Source organism: Lycium barbarum, chromosome 4 (genome assembly GCF_019175385.1).
Source record: "Lycium barbarum isolate Lr01 chromosome 4, ASM1917538v2, whole genome shotgun sequence".
Classification (NCBI taxonomy): Eukaryota; Viridiplantae; Streptophyta; class Magnoliopsida; order Solanales; family Solanaceae; genus Lycium; species Lycium barbarum.
Window position 1 is genome coordinate 4,803,548 of NC_083340.1, and position 20,871 is coordinate 4,824,418.

At 35.4% G+C, this 20,871-nt stretch overlaps 1 protein-coding gene across 1 annotated transcript; it reads left to right on the forward strand.

Moving 5' to 3' along the window:
* The first annotated feature begins 4,574 nt into the window (after positions 1 to 4,574).
* Positions 4,575 to 7,332, forward strand: LOC132637094 (uncharacterized). The gene is made up of 5 exons (XM_060354241.1): positions 4,575 to 4,745; positions 4,953 to 5,456; positions 5,613 to 5,846; positions 6,166 to 6,375; positions 6,787 to 7,332. The coding sequence occupies exons 1-5, from the start codon at positions 4,575 to 4,577 to the stop codon at positions 7,330 to 7,332; spliced, it is 1,665 nt and encodes a 554-aa protein (XP_060210224.1).
* Positions 7,333 to 20,871: the final 13,539 nt, after the last annotated feature.

Here is a 20,871-nt window from a genome sequence, read left to right on the forward strand (position 1 = left end):
GGGGCTTTACAGCTATAACTTATGCCTGATGGTCAACATGAGCTTTTCCCTGTGAATTTTTTCAAGTTACGATCAGTTTTTAAAGACTTTGTTAAGCGGGGACATATATTACCGACCGGACACTTTTGGGACACCATGCGTCATTTTCTACCAGTTGATTACAACCAGGAAATTACACCCGATGACATTGAAAATGGATTATCCTAAATTTCTACCTCTGCTTATTTTATGGGAAAATCTTCAAGATTTAAAATTAATTGTGCTGTCTATGGGGAAAATTTTGTTAAACCTAAACTTTTTTTGGCACATCAAACAAACAGAATAAAAAATTCAAGACCACTCATTTTCAAAGTCATTCTTATAAATCGCCCGATTACAACCGGTACCATTGTTACACTACATCATATCTTCGATTTTCAAAGGTCTGTTTAGGAGGGTAACATTTTTCAAAAATCAATTGAGACACAAAGGGGGGTGAATTTGATATTTTAGGTGAAATTAAAGGGAGAAAATGTTTATCATTTTATTTTCGAATGACATAAAAATATCGACTAAAATTAAAAGCTCCTATCGAACTAACGTTCTTTTTATATTTATTTGCTTACACCAAACAAAAACCAACACCAAAAAAAAATGAAAAAGTTAGAGCATGTGACCTGCAGAATTTGTGACTAGCAAAAACTTCATACTATTTGTTTGGACATGGATCGGAAAGTAAATATTGTCATAGTAGTAATTAACATAATGTCACGAACCCACCAGGTCCTCCATAAAATACCATATGCTGATACTTTCCACCTCTCCAATGTGGTACATCCATAACACCATAGTGATTAGGATCTGTAACACGTACGTTCGATTTGTCTATATGTACCATCTGACCTTTATCATTTAAAACATTAAGTCTCCTACAATAAGAATCATAATAAGGATCTCCAACAGGAAAACAGCTAGATCCCATCGGATGTTTAGACACACCTGATGAACTATACGTTACTCCGCCCCACTCCACGTTATTAGCAAATCTTGTTAGCTTAGTGAAAATCTCTTGAGGCAAAGAACCAACTTGTTCGTTATTACATCATATAGAAGCCACCCGTTTCCATTGGCTAGATCTTTTTAAAAAAGAAATGTTATATTACTAGTATTTAGTACCTTTCAAATTGTAATAAGAACAAATGAATTATTAGAATATCAACTAAAGACTTCAAAAATAATTTTGTAAAACAAAATAGTTAAAGATGTACCAATTCGATGAACAATGTGATCTCCCATACTTTTTTATCTCCACGTTGTTGAATTATATCAAAACTCGCATCAATGGGGAACTTAGTATTAACTATGATAAAACCAGGGCAGAACGTATTGAAGCAATGTGTATTGCCAGCCTACAGTAAGCATGAACTCTTTCAATTGACGTAAATAGCTAGATCACTTTCACAAACACAAAACGAAAATCATTAAAGTACATTGAACAAAATACCTGAAAATGTATAAAAAATCTAGTCTTAATATCCCCGTATAGTGTTGGATCCACCTAAAAACATAACATAGAGTTATCAGGATTGAATGGGATCTCATGATAGAGTTCCTAACCTACATCTTAATTCTTACTCCATGTATCTCCCCTATTTTTCATTTTTCTATCCCCTAATCTACCTCTTAAAACTAAAAAGCAAATATCTATTGCAAGTAAACATAGAAGTAACTAAATTATCAATGAATAAATCGTTTAACTTAATCTCCAACCAGCTTGTAAAATGTCTGACCCTTTCTGGATTAACAATCACATGTAGTGTGTTGTTGACTTTCAATACGGGGATTCCATAAACTAGCTGACATTCCAGCTCCAGCAAATTTATTATTTGGATCATATGAAATTTGAACTATTGCAAGTTGAATATGAAAAATACAATATTTGTTAACTTATTATTATAGTTTTTAAAATTTGCCATTTATATTTGCCGACAATCCTATTTTCTTTTTGTCCTTTAGGTACAACTTATGACAAGCACCCACTAAGTTGGCTTAGTGCTATTAAAAACAAAATTGGGACCTAGGAGAAATTGTGAAAATGAGAGCCCAAGTGAGAATTCAATCCATGCATATGGTAAAACAAGTGAACCAGTCAACCAAAAGTCAATTCCAAAAAATCAGTTATTTAACTATTTCTACTTTTTCGGGGTTTCCATGCTCAAAATGGCAAATCAAAGACCACGGAAGCACAATTTGATATGCTACGCTAAAAAAAATCATTAAAAATACAAGAATAAATTGATGATACTGTAAACAAAAAACCATTTTTAATGTTGGTCATTGGATTGCCAAAAATTGCAAACGAGAAGGTGGTAAATAATTAATTATCCGTATATATGTACGTTCTTTCCCCTGCGAGGACATGTACCTCTTTCTTGGCTCACTATCATTGTTAATCTGTGTAGAAACAATAAAACACATGAATGATCGATTATTCTCGTCTTTTTTTTTTTCCAAAAGAATGACTTGGGGTAACATTATTCAATGTGGATTCAAACGCGATATCTTCTGGCGGTGGAATATGCCTTTGTCTGATAAGACCACCTTTAGTAACCCTTTTAATAGGAACAGTTCCAAAAGGGCAATTGTTTTCCTTTAACCATATATTTGATGAATTATTAGCTGTTGAGGTATCTGAATTTTGTAGCGTCCTAGCTAATGTAGGTTTCATCTGTCCATCAAAAACTTAAATTGTATGTATCAAAAATTCTAAATTATAATTTAAAAATGAAAATAATTAAAATGAAAAAAGTAGAGACATGCCTTGGAATGAAAATTGTGATTCTTTAAAGACGGATGGTCAAATGCAGGTTGTTTGTAGAAATCTACGCAATCGTATGTATCCCCATATTTCATCAGTGTACGAAACATCGTTAAAAAGTATTATTTGTTACACTAATTGGATGTCTTGCTACCCAATATGTGACTTTTGAATAGGTAAAAACTTTTACCCAATAGAAAAGTTTCAAGAGATTATAAACACCAGTCCATCTTTCACAAATTTATCCATGTTGATTAAATATCAAAATAGATTTTATCAAAGCAATTGTAATTTCGTTCTTAAATTTCCATTTTTTCTGGATAAAATGAAGTAAGAAACAATTATAAAAGTACAGTGACGTACAAAAATTATAATTTTCAAATAAAAGAAAATAGAATGGAGGATGGTTTCTTCTTCTAGAAAAGTAGTATTATATTATCACACTAATACAACACCCAAAACCCTTGTGAATACAATGATTTTCTGCCCAAATATATGCCTTAATTGTTTTGACTGCCGGGCTTGTTTAAAAGTTTCTGTTGCTTTTCCCACTCTAAATCCTCTAGTTTGGATAAGCTTTTTATTTCTCCTTGAACTCCATCATAACCCAAAAGAAGATATAATACCAGCGAAGTTTGTCGAACAATTCTTTGGCGAATCAACATAGTCTGTGGCCATTAAAATAATATATATAGGCATGACTACTTAATATCTATGCATGTACAAAAACAAAAGCTAATATTTAAAGAACAAAACTAATTAACATGACATTGAAGTACTAAACATCAATTGAACTCACTTTATTTACCAGATGTACGAGGATTGAAGAAGTTTTGATCACCTATCAATTTTTCTACTATGTTGAATATATATATGGGCATTATACATGATATTAAATTACTTTAATTTTTAAAACAAGGATTAACATAATCTAGGAGTGATGAATGTTGATTGTTCTCTTCCTTGTATAATCCAAAGACAATCTAGTATAGATTACCAATGAATTTGATCGAATCTACTATGGTCTACCCCAAAGGTGTTAGAATTATGGAAGCCCAACATGACACAGGCCCAACATGAAGTGTATTTCCCCAACATGAAGTGTATTTCTTTCTTTTAGTTTGTACTGGCCCAAGGTGGCTGATTTGTTACTTAAGTTTGTTAGTCCAACTAGTTTGTAGGCCCAATGTATATAAGGTGGAGATATTTTGTAATTACACGAATGATTCATCATTCTAATAAACGAGTCGGTTTATTTCGTCTTCTCTCTGATCCTCTCTAAAGGATCTACGGTTTTCTTATGAAATACTTCAATATTTCCTCGATCTGATCTTCAATTTCACACTATTTTTACATGGTATCAGAGCGAACCTGGTAGATCTCTTCATTCTCTACCTTCATATCGGAAAATTTTCTAGTTTGAAGGATTTTCAAGTTGTTCGAAGTCTCAATTTTGCATTTTTGAGATATTTCAGTGGAGTAAATTGTCCTAATCGATGAAATTCGGTTGATTTCGTGGTAGAAGAAGTTAATTTGAAGTTCGATTCATATATTGGATGATTTGTCAGCATCTAGGGTTTGGATCCACATACCGGTGACATCTTTCCCTTTTCTTAACACTATATATTGTGATTTGTTCCTTTAGACACATATTTTTATAGTTTGTGTTGTTGTTTAAGAGTTACATAGCGTGTTAACTTGTGTTGTTGTTGGGAACCTGTGTTTCTGCTAGATTGTGTTGGTTTGCTGTAAATTTGTCCAGCTGTAGATCGTAGCTATGGCTATTGAAACTACGAATGCAAATTCTAGCTCTTCCACAAACCCTAACACGAACACAAACCCTAGTATTGATCCTTCAGATCCTCTTTACCTACATCCTTCAAATACTCCTGGGACAGTGTCGGTTTCAGTACCTTTTGCTAGGATAGGGTATGGGGAGTGGAAAGAGGTAATGATTATCTCCCTTTCAGCTAAGAACACATTACAGCTCATTAATGGTTCCTTTGTTATTCCTGAGGACAATTCTGCTATCTATTCTCAATGGCAGAGGTGTAACAACATGTTAAAGGCCTAGATAATGAACTCTCTTTCCAAAGAAATTGCTAATACTGTTATATACTATAAGACTGCTAAAAAGGCTTGGGATAATCTATAGGAAAGGTATGGGGTTGCAAACACTTCTCAATACTTCAGCCTTCAGAGAGCTATAAATTCTACTACTCAAGGCTCATCTGATGTAGAAACATATTTTACTCGACTTAAAGGGCTACGGGATGATTTGGGAACCTGTTCTCTTGGGAGGCCTTGTACTTGTGGGGCAATGCATGAGTTCTTTCAGGGTCAAAACCTTGTCCAATTTCTTTCTGGGTTAAATGATATATACTCTACTGTGAGGAGCAACATTTTAATGATGAACCCTGTAACAATTGTTGGGCAAGCTTATGCCATGTTGATCAGAGATGAGAAACAAAGGGAAATTCAGCATGAGTCTCCTGGTTCTTCATCCTTCCATGTTGGTTCTAGTTCTTCCAGTCCATTCAATGGGTTTTCACCTGGTTCATCTTCTTTCCATATTGGTTCTAGCTCCTCCAATCCATTCAGTGGCTTATTACCTGGTTCATCATTTCATGTTGGTTCTAACTCATCATCTGCATCTCCTGTAACCAACTACTAAAGGTCATCTACACCTACTAACCCAAGAACATACACTCAAAGAGTGAATTTTGATCCTAAAAAGTCCAATCTTTTATGCAAATACTGTAAGAAACCAGGCCACACTGTGGACAAATGCTACAAACTTCATGGGTTTCCACAGGATTTTAAGTTTACAAGAAATAGAAAATCTACAGCCTGTGCTCAAATAGATTCTCCTGAGCAACCTACTGGTCCTAATATGCACTCAGATGATAATCCTCATGGGTTTTCTAGGGAACAATATGCTCACATATTGAACCTTTTCCAGCAGATCCAACCACCTTCCCATGCTTCAAATCCCACTTCTGCCAACAATCCCACCTTTGCAGGTTTGGTTCATAGTACTATCTTTAATGTTAGTGGTTCAATTGCATGTAGTGCCTCTAAATTAGATTCCATTTCTTGGATATTAGATTATGGGTCTACAAATCATATGACCCTACACAAACACCTCTTACATAATATACACCCCTTGTTGAAACCTTATTTAGTCACTCTACCTAATGGGTAAAGTAAAAGTGGTATCTGTTGGTTGTCTGTCCTTGTGTTCATACATTACCCTAACAAATGTACTTTTGGTTCCTACTTTCCAATACAATTTAATCTCAATTTTCCAACTTCTCACCTAACTCAAGTGTCATGCACTACTCACTACTGTTTCCATGTTTTTATAGGGCCCTTCTCTGAAGAGGCCACTGGAAATTGGTAAGGTGGAACATGGACTATATATTCTACATTTGCCTCATGTACCAACTTCAGCTTCTGTTCCTTCAATTACTGTTGCTTCTACCACTGACTGCTTTTCTATTCCTACTATTTCTGCTGATGTATGTTCTATAGATTTTACAACTGATTCTTCTTCTATTTTCCATATTGATGATTCTGTAATAATGCCCAAATATTGTACTGATGTTTCAATAAATAAAACTGATATTTTTTGGCATCAAAGGATGGGTCATATACCTTTTGCAAAAATAATTACCATACCTCACATGTCTACCACATTTTCTCCCAAACGGTCCTTTACTTGTCCTGTGAGCCCAATGGCTAGGCAACAGAGATCCTCCTTCCCTTTAAGTTCCACTATCCCATCCACCCCTTTCCAACTTGTTCATGTTGATGTTTAGGGACCCTACCACACCACCACATACAATGGTTTCAAGTATTTCATCACCATTGTTGATGATTTCAGTAGGGTCACCTGGACTCTCCTTTTATCCTATAAAGGGAATGCTTTTTCAGTTATAAAAGACTTCATAGCCATGGTTTCTACCCATTTTAAATCCTCTGTCCAGACACTCAGAACTGATAATGCCTTTGAGTTAGGATCCTCATCTTCTCATGCCACTTATCTTGCTTCTCTTGGCATTCAACACCAAACTACTTACTCTCACACCCCACAACAAAATGGGGCGGTAGATAGAAAATGCAAGCATATTTTAGAAACTGCTAGAGCACTACTCTTCCAATCCAAACTGCCCATCAAATACTGGGGTGAGTGCATTCTTACTGCTACCTACCTTGTCAACAGATTTCCTTCTTCCAGTCTCTCAAATAAATCTCCATATGAAGTACTTCATGGTGTTTCTCCTACTTATCACCACCTCAGATCCTTTGGTTGTTTGGCATATGCTACAGTTCCTATTTTACACAGAGACAAATTTCAGTCCAGAGTCATACCCTCCATATTCATTATTTATCAATTTGGGAAATGGGCTACAAACTACTTAATTTGCATTCCAAATCCATTTTCTATTCCAGAGATGTGTCCTTTGTTGAACACATGTTTCCTTCAACCTCCTCCCCCTCTACTTTCTTTCCTCTCCCTCTCTTTTCACTGATCCTCTACCTACTCCACCTTCTCCGGTCACTCATCCTCCTAGAAGATCTTCTAGAACTGTTACCCTACCTGTACATCTTCAGCACTACATTTGTCACTCTGTTCTACTAGCCTCTCTCCCATCTTCACCTCCATCTCCTGGTACATCACTATATGAACCCCAATAATATCAATAGGCTATTAGCAATCCTTCCTGGCAGGATGCAATGTCTAAGGAATTCCAGGCTTTAGAGGCTAACCACACTTGGGACATTGTCCCCCTTCCCTATAGCAAGAAAGTTATTCTTTGCAAGTGGGTGTATAAAGTCAAACAAAAGTCTAATGGTAGTATAGAGAGGTACAAAGTCAGACTTGTCATCAGGGGTAATACTCAAAAAGCTGGTATTGACTACAATGAAACATTTTGTTGTCAAATTCACTACCATTAAATGTCTTCTTGCCATTGCTTCTAAGAAATCTTGGACTGTTTATCAATTGGATGTCAATAATGCCTTATTCTATGGTGATTTATCTGAGGAAGTCTATATGAAAATCCCTTCAGACCTCACTGTTTCTACTCCTGATTCCTTACCTCTGGCCTGTAGGCTCATGAAATCTCTATATGGCCATAAACAGGCATCTAGGCAATGGTTTGCCAAATTGTCAACTGCTCTCATTTCTAAAGGTTATCACCCCAGTTTAAATGACTACTCCCTATTCACCAAGTGCTCTCCTTAGTCCACTATCATCATTGTTGTTTATGTGGATGACATTTTGTTAGCTGGTGATGATGTTGTAGAAATGGACTCCTTGAAGTCTTTTCTTGATGACCAGTTCAAAATCAAAGACCTTGGCACTTTCCATTATTTCTTGGGTCTTGAAGTTTCCAGTAACCCTTAAGGGTTTCTTATGAATCAGCATAAGTACACAAAGGAATTTCTTGCTGAGTTCAATTGTTCAGATGCCTCTCCTGTTGTAGCACCATGGAACTCAATGTCAAACTCCTTCCTACTTCTAGTGATTTACTTCCAGACCCTTCTCCTTTCAGAAGACTTGTGGGGAAATTGAATTTTTTGTAACATACTAGACCCGACATATCTTTCTCAATTTAATACCTCAGTCAGTTCCTTAATGCTCCAAGGACTGCCCACATACAGGCTGGTATCCATGTTCTTAGGTACCTTGTGAATGACCCTGCCAAAGGCATCCTCCTCTCCAACACTGCTGATTTTTCTTTAAAAGCCTACTCAGATTCAGATTGGGCTGCTTGTTCTATGTCTAGGAAATCAGTCTCAGGGTTCTACATTACTTTAGGGAATAGTCCTATTTGCTGGAAATCAAAAAAGCAGCCCACTGTGTCCTTGTCTTCAGCTGAGGCTGAATACAAGGCCCTTCGTAAGACTGTTGCTGAATTGACTTGGCTGGTGCACCTCTTAGCTGATCTGGGTGTTTCCACTATTCTTTTTGTGTCTGTTTTTTGCGATAACCAAGCTTCTTTGAGCATTGCCAGAAATCCTGTGCTGCATGAACGCACAAAACACATTGAATTAGACTGCCATTTTGCACGGGAAAAGCTTGTTGCTGGGTTGATTTCTCTTCACTATGTCCCCACTTCTTCTCAACTGGCTCACATATTTATCAAGACATTGCTTGGTGGTCAACACAAATTTTTGTTCAGCAAGCTGGGAGTTCACTCACCCTCCAGCTTGAGGGGGGGTTAGAATTACGGAAGCCCAACATGAAGTGTATTTCTTTCTTTTAGTTTGTACTGGCCCAAGGTGGCTGATCTGTCACTTAAGTTTGTTAGTCCAACTAGTTTGTAGGCCCAATGTATATAAAGTGGAGATATTTTGTAATTACACGGATGATTTATTATTCTAATAAATGAGTCGGTTTATTTCGTCTTCTCTCTGATCCTCTCTAAAAGATCTAGGGTTTTCTTATGAAAAACTTCAACATTTCTTCAATCCGATCTTCAATTTCACACTATTTTTACAAAAGGTCAAGAGAAACTTTTTGTTTGGCGCGGATTTCCCTTTATAAGGACCGGTCTTTAATTTTTGTCTCTCAAATCGCTGGTCTTTAATTTTCTCCATGCATGTCATTTAATGAAAATTTATAGGCTAAAGTACCTTTATCTATGATAAGGCGCTGATCTACGAAACCAGAGAGTCTAGGTGAGCCCTGTTTCCCTAGGGTGCTCGCATGAGTTCAACATTTTTCTTTTTGAAAAGTGAAAGCCAATTTGTAGTAATTAATGTAATTGTTTCAATTTACTCTTGGTAAGTTTTATATTTTGAAAGGTTAAGGCCTGATGTAACCTAGCCTATATGGCCAATGTGGTTTAACTTTTTTCTTTCTCGACATGCCACTAGAAAACTATTTTTGTAAAGAAAGTTCCAAAATAGATTGAAAGAGTGAATTAATTTCTATGTGATTATGAATGACTATTCAAACGACAAGAAGTGGATCTTTTGTTAGCATTTTGGTTTTGATTTGAGTTTTATTTGAGTTACTAACATCTATAGACTATAAAACTTATTTGGCTATTCAAGATTCTAAGTTCAAGTTTGAAATAATAAGTTAAAAGACTAAAACTATGAAAATGTTTACAATATATTATAAATTACATTTCAAATAACTTTTTAAGTATAAAATATTTTTAAAAGAAATTATATACATGTAATGTCGGGTTAGTTTGGTTTGGTTTAAATTTTTTTAGTTAAAATCAAATCGAACCAATTATGATCGGATTATTTTCCCCAATACTAAACAAGTCAAACTAAATCACTAATCGATTTTTTTTTCTCGATTTGGTTCAGATTATCGGTTTGGTGTGGTTTGTCTGTATTCTTTGTACACCCCTATTCAAATGTATTGGCATTGTGCAACTAATTTCAACATATACCTTTGTCCCAAAATAACTATCACGTTTTTCTTTTCAAGAGTCAATTTAGCTATTTTCGGAGCTAAATTGAATTAGGCTAAATAGTCTTCGAGCGGATTAAAATGGATATACATTTATCGGAAAAGGTCCAGATGTGCTGTTCTACTATACGAAATTGCAGGGATATGCCCGTCGTTAAAAGTTGGTCTCGTATATGCCGTTAACATTATTTTTTGAGTTACTTATGCTTTTGATTTAATGAAAACCCAACAAAAACAAATTGGAGGGCAGATTTATGCAGTTTCACATAGTATAGGGGCATATTTGCTCCACTGTAATTCTTAAATATTATGGCCAAAAAAAAATGTGGCACAAAATATGATTTCATTCCAAAACGTAAAAAAAAAATAAAAAAAATTGCAATTATAATTCATGCATCCACCATTACATTACATCTACATTATATAACTAAAAGATCAAACGCAACCACAGCCATCTGTTAAAGATTGTTTTCACAAACAAGAACACCATTTTCCTTTTTCAAAAGATTTGTTTTAATAATGATAATATCATTTTTATTTTTCAATTTGTTGATGTTCTGGATATTTTTTGTCTTTCAGTTCCAATACCTACACCATAATGCAGGCAACAACTGCCACACAAAACATAAACATTAAAAAAAAAATCATTACAGATCCATCACAAAGAAAAAAATCACAAGTCATTACAGTTCTACTAAATTTCTATTATGCGTGGAATTCGCAAAAGGGCCAGACCACATTGAATTTTATGTAAGACCGTATAAATGCTTAAAATGTAATATTCTCTCTATTATTGTTATCAAAGTTTCAGCACTGTGGGAGACGTTTTTTCAGGTGTCATAAGTCTAATGTAAGTTATCTCTTTTTTCTTGTGATTTTTTTTTTGTGGCAAATCATTAATAATTTTTTTTTATGTTGATGTTTTGTGTGGCAGTTGTTGCATGTATTATCGTGTAGATATTGGGCCTGGGAAGACGAAAAATATCCAGGTCATCAACAAATTGAAAAATAAAAATGATATCATCATTAGTAAAACAAATCTTTTGAAAATGAGAAATGGTTCTTTTGTTTATGAAAACTAGGGCTGTTCAAAATCGAACTGTTACTGATAACCCAACCGTAAAATTGGCTTATTGACTTATTGGCATTTGGTTATTGGATTAACGGTTTGTGAGCGGGTTAAAATTTTATAGTTAACGGTTTATTGGTGTGGGGGCGGATTAGTTAATTTTCTTATCTGGTAAATCATTAACTCGTTAAGAATTATGATATTTACATTATTACCTCTATCTAGGTATATAAAATATGTATTGTAATTTGTAAATACTAAAGCAGTAAAGCTAAAGCCCCAACCCTCATTCGTATTTTTCTATTCAATAATATTCACTTATTTACTTCTAAATTAATCTTCCATAGATTCTGTTGTTGGGGCTCTAACTATTGCAGTGTTGCCAATAATTTGGCATTCAACTCTTAACATACGTTAGAATCACACCGTAACAAATATTTTTACACATTGGCTTGAACTTTGAAAAACTCAAAGCAAACTAGGAGTAATTTTTGCCGTCACTGGTTCGCTGCATTTAGTCTAATGAAAAGAAGTTCTTTTTTTCGGTAAGTGGATAAATTTCATTAAAAACGTAGATACCACGGAGATATTATAAAGTCATAGTTGTTACATAATTAACGGATATACTGCTTATTAACAGCCCGATAATTACTAATCCGATATTAAACCAACCGATATCTTATCGGTTGACTAGCGGATTAGTACATTTAAAAACGGATATCCCACAAGCCGAACCGTTAAGCATAGTTATTCGTTCAATCCGCCCGATAAGCAGCCCTAGTGAAAACAATCTTTAAAAGATGGTTGTCGTTGCATTAATCTTTTAGTTGTATAATTTGGATGTAATGTAATGGTGGATGCATGGATTGTAATTCCAAATATTTTTTATGTTTTGGAATGCAATGATATTTTGTACCATATTTTTATTTTTTTGCCAAAATATTTAGGAATTTCAGTAGATCAAATATGCCCCTATATTATTCGAAACTGCACAAATCTGCCCTTCAATATTTTTGTCGGGTTTCCGTTAAATCAAGGGCATGAGTAACCCAAAAAGTAGCGTTAAGGGCATATGTGAGACCACTTTTTAATGACAGACATATCCGTATAATTTCATATAGTTTAAAGGGCAGATCTGGACCTTTTCCGTAATATTTATTGGCATGTCATTTTGAACATGCCAGCTGGCTTACATAATTCTATCCTCTTATTTCGTCCAACTATAGTCTCACACGTCCATTTGACAACATCAGTGATAGTAATATATTCAAATTATCTTCTTGGAGTTTTCTTATACGTAAGCCTGTCAACCGGTTCGGGTTAACCGGTTCAAATCTATAATCGGATTGGTACAATTTGAATCGGAACAGGAACTGGTGCAACCGGTTCCGGTCAACCGTTTAATATATATCAGTCTGGTTTTAATTTTTTTGGGATCGGAACCGGACCGATTAAATCGGTCGAATTAAAAAAAAATGTAGCCGTTGGGCTGTGGCCTGGACCGTTGGCCAACGGTCCATTTGCAAAAATGGCCGTTGCCAAACGGTTCCATAACTACTAAGGATAGTGGAACGGGTACACTAAATAGTCATATGAGAAAGAAACATATGGATGTTTGGAGAGAGCAAACGGGTTCAAATGTGGGGGTATTCAAATGATGATAGACCCACGAACTGGTAAAAATTTTAAGTATGACAAGAAAAAAGAGCGTGTAGAAATAGCTAAAATGATAGCTTATGATTGTTTATCATTTTCCTTTCCTTCGGGTTTGGGGTTTGTTACTTACATTCAACGTTGTTATAATCCGTTATTTGAGGGTATTCCTAGAAGTACTTATAGAGCGGATGTTATAGATTTGTATAGAAAATATAGATTTTATTTGCACTATGTATTTAATTCATTAAATTGTAATGTTTCTCTTACCGCTGATTTGGGTCTTAGTCTTAACAAGTTAGATTTTTTTGCTATTACATGTCATTGGGTTGATGATAATTGGGTTATGCAAAAAAGAATTATAGCTTTTTTATATGATGAAGGGAAAGGTCGTCACGATGGAAAGTTTTTAGCGGATTCAATGTCTACTATTATGAGATTTTTTAACATTTATAGAAAAATAATTTTTATTGCTTTAGATAATGTTTCTAATAATACAAAGGCGGTTGGTCTTTTAAAAAGGGAATTAAACCCTCCGCTAAAAAGTATTTTTCATGTGAGATGTAGTTGTCACATTTTAAACTTAATTGTTAAAGATGGTCTTGTGTGTTTTGAAGATTCTATTCAAAAAGTTAGAGATGCGGTTGCGTTTCTTTTTTGTAATAATAATAATAGGGGAAGACTGGGAGATTTTAAGAATTCTTGTGTGGAAAATAACCTTAGACCTAGGGAAATTCAAGTAGAAATTGGGACTAGGTGAAACTACACTTACATTATGCTACAACAAGCATATGAGTATAGGATTCTCATACAAAAAGTTCACAACAAATATAATATTAATAATGATTATTGGTCAAATTTTACAGATTGGGAAGATGTTAAGGAATGTGTTGAACTCTTAGAAATTTTTTATAATGCAACTCTTGTTTTTTCTAAACAATTCTACCACACAGTAACCGAAAGTTTAGCCTGCTTAGCGGCAATAGCTAGAGTTTTACAAGAGTATAAAAATAAATCCGGTTATCAAGTGGCTATTTTTAATATGACAACAAAATTTAAGAAGTATTTTTTTTCCATCCCAACTTTATTTATATTGAGTTCTCTTTTAAATCCTTGTTTAAAAATGTCTTATACTAGAGCATTGGTTGGTCAAATTTATATCTTTTTAGAAATTGAAGAGGAAGTTGAACCATCTTTAGCTGACGCCGAACTCGCGATTGATGCCAAGTTTGGAAAAGTTTTTAGTCATTATTTTAATTTGGAAGAAAATACTACACCCGTTGCTCCACGCCCTACTACTTGTCACGCCCCGAACCATGGTCTGGGCGAAACATGGCACGCGGTGTCTTACTGCATGTGACCGAGCGAACCACATGGCTTGTTGAATCATCATGAGGCATAACATGAGCAGAATTTAACGTGAATGCATGATGAGCCTTTATAAAATGCAATAAGTCATAATACTAAATTAAAATACTTGTTTAAACATGAGTGCAGAAATAACATGAATGAGCCAAAATGTCTATACGACTCCGAAAGTGTGACATGACATAACTGACTTGTCTAGTCTATGAAACCTCTAACATAAGTCTGAACATGGAAAACATACTCAATGGGACAAGGCCCCCATCATACCTTAAATGCATAGCTAATCATAAAATAGAGTTGACTAAACCCCGAATGAGATGGGACACATCAATAAGCTGGTACGTGCAGATCCTAATGAGCAGAGGCATCGTCCTGTAAATCCGTACATGCATCGTGAAATGCAGGCCCCCGGACAATAAAAAGGGACGTCAGCATATTGAATGTACTGTTATGTAAAGCAACTGAAAGAATTAACATGGGACATGAAAATAACATAACAGAGACTGAGCTGAAACATGATAATAAACATGAGTACATGTACATATATAACATGTGTAAAGTATCCTGAGTAGGGAGAGTAGTAAATATAACCGACAACATGGTCTGGTACTTGCGTCGTACCAGCAGAACACTCATACCTTGCCAGGGACATAAGATTTAATAATATTATGAAAGGATCCAGTCATTATGAGAGATCATCCTAAGCATGGGTGGAGCAATCCTCATCTTACGGTGGCTATGTAGTTTCAGGCTGTTTGAAGCCTTCTCGGTAATTAATGCAACTCTCAAAAACATGAACATGTAAAATAAGTGGCACTTGCTACCCATGGTTTTCATGAATATAACTTGTTTGTACATGGATATCATGAAATAACTTGTAAACGTGATTTCATGAAATAACTTGTATTTAGCATTTATGTATCTTGTATCATAGCATGAAAGTAATTATATAATATAGTTGCATGAAAACTTGTAGACATGTAGGATATTCATGAAATAATCATTTTAGCTAAAACATGCATGCAAGAACCCATGAAATACAACATATGGGTTTTCATAGATTACAGACAGATTCTCAATAATCATAGGTAGTTATTAAGAACACAATGATAGAATAATAGCAATTCATACATAATATAATCATGGACATGGGCCTACGATCATCATGGGCATGGTATAGAAACCCTAGTTTTAGTAGAGAATCATAATTTATGGATTTTGAGGCGTGGGGAAGAACAATGATGTTCCCACACGTAGATAGTAACTCTACATACCTGGTAATGCTCCAAACTTGAATTAATGATTTTAACTTTGAAGAAGATTTCCAAAATCTTGAATTCTTGAACCTCGAGATGGGTTTTCTTAAAACCCCTATTTTAGGAACAATGATTTCTTGCTTAGATTATTAGAGTATATGTTAGAATTGAGTTGGAAGGGTTTGGATTGACTTACCTTGATGTTTTGGATTGTTTCTAGGGCTTGGAATTGTGAATAATGAAATAAAAGAACTGAAGGCTTGAATTTATACAAAAGTGAGGCGGAAATTATATGGACATATTATACGGTCCGTATAAAGTTACACGGTCCGTATAATATGACCATATTTTATCATGGCACAAAACAGAACGACGGGTTGAGGTTTCGTGAAGTACGGACAACTTATACGGGCCGTATAAAATTACATGGGCCGTATAAGTAGTTCGTATAACATGACCAGTGAACGAACTGCTCTGTACTCCTTCAGTAAAATGGCCATAACTTTTTGTGCAGATGTCCCCTTGACCGCCATAGTATACCGTCGGAAAGTTATTTCAAAGGGATACAACTTTCAAGAAGGAAGTTTTCACAAATTCCTAAAGCAAGTACCCGAAAACAGGCCATAAGTACAGACTGTCCTAGACTTAGATGAATTTAGAAGGCCTTAAGAACTTCACTTTTTGGTTTGACTTCAAAACGACTGTTTATCACCCGAGTTCATTCCAAATAGATTCTTATAGCTAAAATATTACCTTTATACTAGATTCATATATTCATACCTAATTCGGATCTACGGGATGTTACAATATCTCCCTCTTGGGATCATTCATCCTCGAATGATGGTCTTGGTTACGAATGGGACTGGACATGGCTTGAATACATGAACGTGAGGAAACAGGACATGCAACATAAAAGCTCAACATGATTACGTGGGAACATGGTCATGGATCATGAGAACTAAATATGTCATTACATAGAAACATACATGGGAGCATGAAACTGAGTCGTCGTACCTACCTGAATAAGAATCGTGAAACAACTGTCCTTAATTTATGAATAGAGGTTAAGAATCACTGCTAACTACGGAATCTACAAAATTTTATGGCAGGACTTCCTACATAATTCAGACCCTCACGACATTTCTCAAATGCCTACCAGCTAACTAAAGTACTAACACACAATTCACAGGGTATCTTATTACGCGTGATGTGACATAATGTGATTTCTGAATCTTGAATGTGGCTAACATGACTACTGAGCTGGCCTGACACACGGATATTAGCTGAATGATTACATAATTACTATACATGGAGTTTGGAAGAGAATCCGTAGGCATGAATGACATGAGTATTGGAAAATAGGCACGAATATTACATGATTATGTAGGCATGAAGAGCATGACATGGGACATAAATACATGAAAACTGTCTGGCATGAATACATGAGTGCTAAACTGTCATGAGATACGAATACGTGTAAACATGGATATCATAACATGAGATCTAAATATCGAAAATATGATCGTTACAACAAGGGATTTGTATGATGAGCAGAGATGAGATATGTACACTTAGAGGCTTGATCATAGATGTTCGTATATCACCATCACGATTGACATATAAGATATGAGTACGACTTAGGCTTTGAATGTGAGCGCAACTCGGTGCGAATGAGACAGATTTGAGTCATATAATAGGAATATTATCCTACCTACAAATTCATAAAGGTCTAGCATAGGCATGACATGAATACATCGAATCTGAGTAGAATACTCCTGAGATAAGTACCACAGGGTACATGAAAAGATATCTATTTGAATATAGGAATGCACCTTACTTCTGATTATCTTGTTAGCTGTTAATCATGATTATGAATACCTTAGCTCATCTTGCTCATTCTCGTGAGCGAATTATAGAGGACTGAGAGAAAAGGAATTATTGGTACTATTCACATGAGATACTTTGCTTTAGAGAACAGAAGTGACATGGTGCATTGTACATGGAGGACGTAACGTGGAACATGCGTACATAGGAACGTGATTCATATGGCATGAAACGTGAATAGCCTGACATGGGACATGGGACCATGAGCAACCTGATACATTATAGATGCATATCGTGGCATCTGGACCTTATTTCATGAGTATTGAGCTAATAATAAGACATAAGTGTGATTTGCGTGGAGTAAAATTGTAGGCTCACTCTTGGGTCAGAGACATAAGGCATGGATAAAATATTACCTTTAGAATTTAGATATACCAAAAGAATAGGACATGGTTCAACATAGCTTACTCTTATCACCGTGAGTAAATGCCCTTGTTATAAATAAGGCGCATGAAAGAATGAATTATAGGCATGGATAATCGTTCCTCGAGCATCTAAGACATGGGTAGAAAGTCACTTTGAACATAAAAATTGCATAGGTACTTCGTAAAAGATAAGGCATCCTTTGTGCCAAGCTACAAGATGGTTTAAAACATTAGCCAAAGAAACATAAGCACGAATTACATAGAATCATAGGTAGGACATCAATCTTGGTTCACCTTCATTATTATCTAACAAAATCATTGTTACGATACCGCTATAAGTGGGATGTAGCGAAATGGACTGGGGCACGAGTATGTGGTAACATGGAGAATATAATCATAGGAGTCAAGATCATCATCATATTTGAAAAGCACTTAGATGCTAGAACATGAACATGAGTATAAAAGCATGATAGATACGTGAGACCTGAATGCGGATTTTTTTTTAGACATGAGCACACCTAATGTGCGAAACATGAAAGGACATTCCCGTGCATAGCTTACTATCGTATGAAGTCTTAATTCTTGTATCTTAAATGTGGAGTGTAAAGCTCTAACATGGGCATGATATGTGTATGAAAGGCATGAGTAGAGTACGTCTGGGCATTAGTACCACATAGTACATGAATTACTCTGGAATTGGAACCGTTATACCCTTAAAACCCGCTATTCGATCTAGAACTTTATCTTATAACATAATTACATGGTACTTGATCTCAACAGCATGAAAAAAATCACATTACGCATCTTATCTTGGCTATATGAAACTGTGACCCTCTGACATAATCTCCTTAACACCTATCAACTTACAAAACACATATTTTATATCGGCACCTTATCGCACGATCTCCCCCTTAGTTCAAAACCTGAAGCCGGTAGATCCCTTAAGTTAGCGATAAGTGATCATCTAGTGGTTCTGCTAATTTTCTTTAACATACTGACGACTCATTTCTTCGGCTTACTTCAAGCAAGTCTTACTTGTTGGGAAAACTGGATTATTTAAATGAATGAGTTTCTAATGTACATAACTTGCATACTAGCTTTGTTAGTCTTGAGGAAAACTCTTTTCTGATAACCCTTAAAGGCTCTCCTTCTGTATCTTGCTCTCTTATTGCTTAGATGGTTTTCTTCTTTCACCAATTTCTATACCTCAAATTTAACTTAAACCCTTTGGGTTCTAATACGCCTTCAGTGTATTCATATAGTTATCCACTTAGCAGTGCTAACTTGATCAAGTAACTCAAATTGTACTTCTACTAACTCTGCTGAAAATTTCTAATTCACTGTATCTATTCAAACTTACTCACTATGCTTCTGTTAACCACTTGCTAGCATCATATTCTCTAATTCTTCTCTGAGTACTAAAGTAAAGCATAAGGTTATTTCTAACTTTTCCTCCTTATCTGACTCTATTCTGGGGTTGTATACTATCTTTCTGAACTATAGACATAGATCGCACTTAGGGAAATTTCATCTGTCTCAAACAAGGAATTGAAACAACTAACCCCAAACTCCCTATATACTTTCAAAATTTTATCATACTATTGGAACAACTAACCCCAAACTACCTATACACTTTCAAAATTATATCATACTATACACATCAGGGATAAATACTTAATCACATAACCTAAGAGGGAATTGTCATATCTTTTATCTCATAGTAATATCTTCTTCTTATAGTAACTTACTAACGTCATACTCTCTAGGTCTGATCTGAATAAGCTTAAATAATTTAAAACTAACCCTACAAAAAATTCAATATCGTCTGCTCGTGGTTTTCTTATCGCATCAGTCCCTTCCTAGTCATGTGCATAGATCATATGGAAAAAATATATATATCCTTGAAAAGTCTGGACTTTCTAGTATTACAGGTGGTTGGCTCTTAGGCTATTTCATGCACAAAACTATCGTGGACAATTTATGCCTGCTGCGGTTAACTTCATAACATGCTACCTCGTGGGGTCTTAAATATGAACCATCACCCTTATACTATAGCTCCATGGTCAAAGAGTACAAATAAACTTACTTTATAGGGTATATATAACCTACGTGTGCTACCATACCGAAATTTGAATTTTAAATAGTACTAACACCTGATAAACACACCATGCACTATTTAACAAGTCTTGGGTCTCGAATTTCTTTCTTGCCGCTCCCACATTTGATACGTTCAGAATTCGATGGAAAAAGAATGTTACTTACTGCTCTAAGCTTCATAGCACGAATTAGAATAATTTCTGATGACTCCATCTGAAAGCAACACATCGATAATGATTAGATTTACATATCCTTATCAATTGAGATGAGGCATATACGGTAGAACGGGAAACAACACACGAGTACGAGTGATTTCCGAGAACATAGCTCTATTGCACGTCTAGAGTTGAAAGAAATGAGACAATCTTAAATGTCTTGGTGGTCAACTGTTTATATGTGTGGCTGCCACACATATATAAAAGTGACCCCACTGGACACGGTTTCATAGACTCCCTAAAGACACTTGAACCTAGGGCTCTGATACCAAGCTTTATCACACCCCGAACCATGGCCTGGGCGAAACACGGCACTCGGTGCCTTACTGCATGTGACAGAGCGAACCACATGGCTTGCTAAATCATCATGAGGCATAACATAAGCGGAATTTAACGTGAATGCATGATGAGCCTTTATAAAATGCAATAATTCATAATACTAAATTAAAATACTTGTTTAAACATGAGTGCGGAAATAACATGAATGAGCCAAAATGGCTATACGACTCCGAAAGTGTGACATGACATAACTGGCTTGTCTAGTTTATGAAACCTGTAACATAAGACTGAACATGAAAAATATACTCGCTGGGACAAGGCCCCCAGCATACCTTAGATGCATAGCTAATCATAAAATAAAGTGTTGATTAAACCCCGAATGAGATGGGGCTCACCAATAAGCTGGTACGTGTAGAACCTAATGAACAAAGGCGCCGTCTTGTAAAT

What these genes read in the sequence shown, in the direction of transcription:
- LOC132637094 (XM_060354241.1), top strand. Translation starts at nt 4,575, where the DNA reads ATGGCTATTGAAACTACGAATGCAAATTCTAGCTCTTCCACAAACCCT. An exon ending in ACTCATCATCTGCATCTCCT is followed by an intron (nt 5,457 to 5,612) that starts GTAACCAACTAC and finishes GGGTTTCCACAG; the next exon opens with GATTTTAAGTTTACAAGAAA. An exon ending in TTTTCCATATTGATGATTCT is followed by an intron (nt 6,376 to 6,786) that starts GTAATAATGCCC and finishes TCCTCTGTCCAG; the next exon opens with ACACTCAGAACTGATAATGC.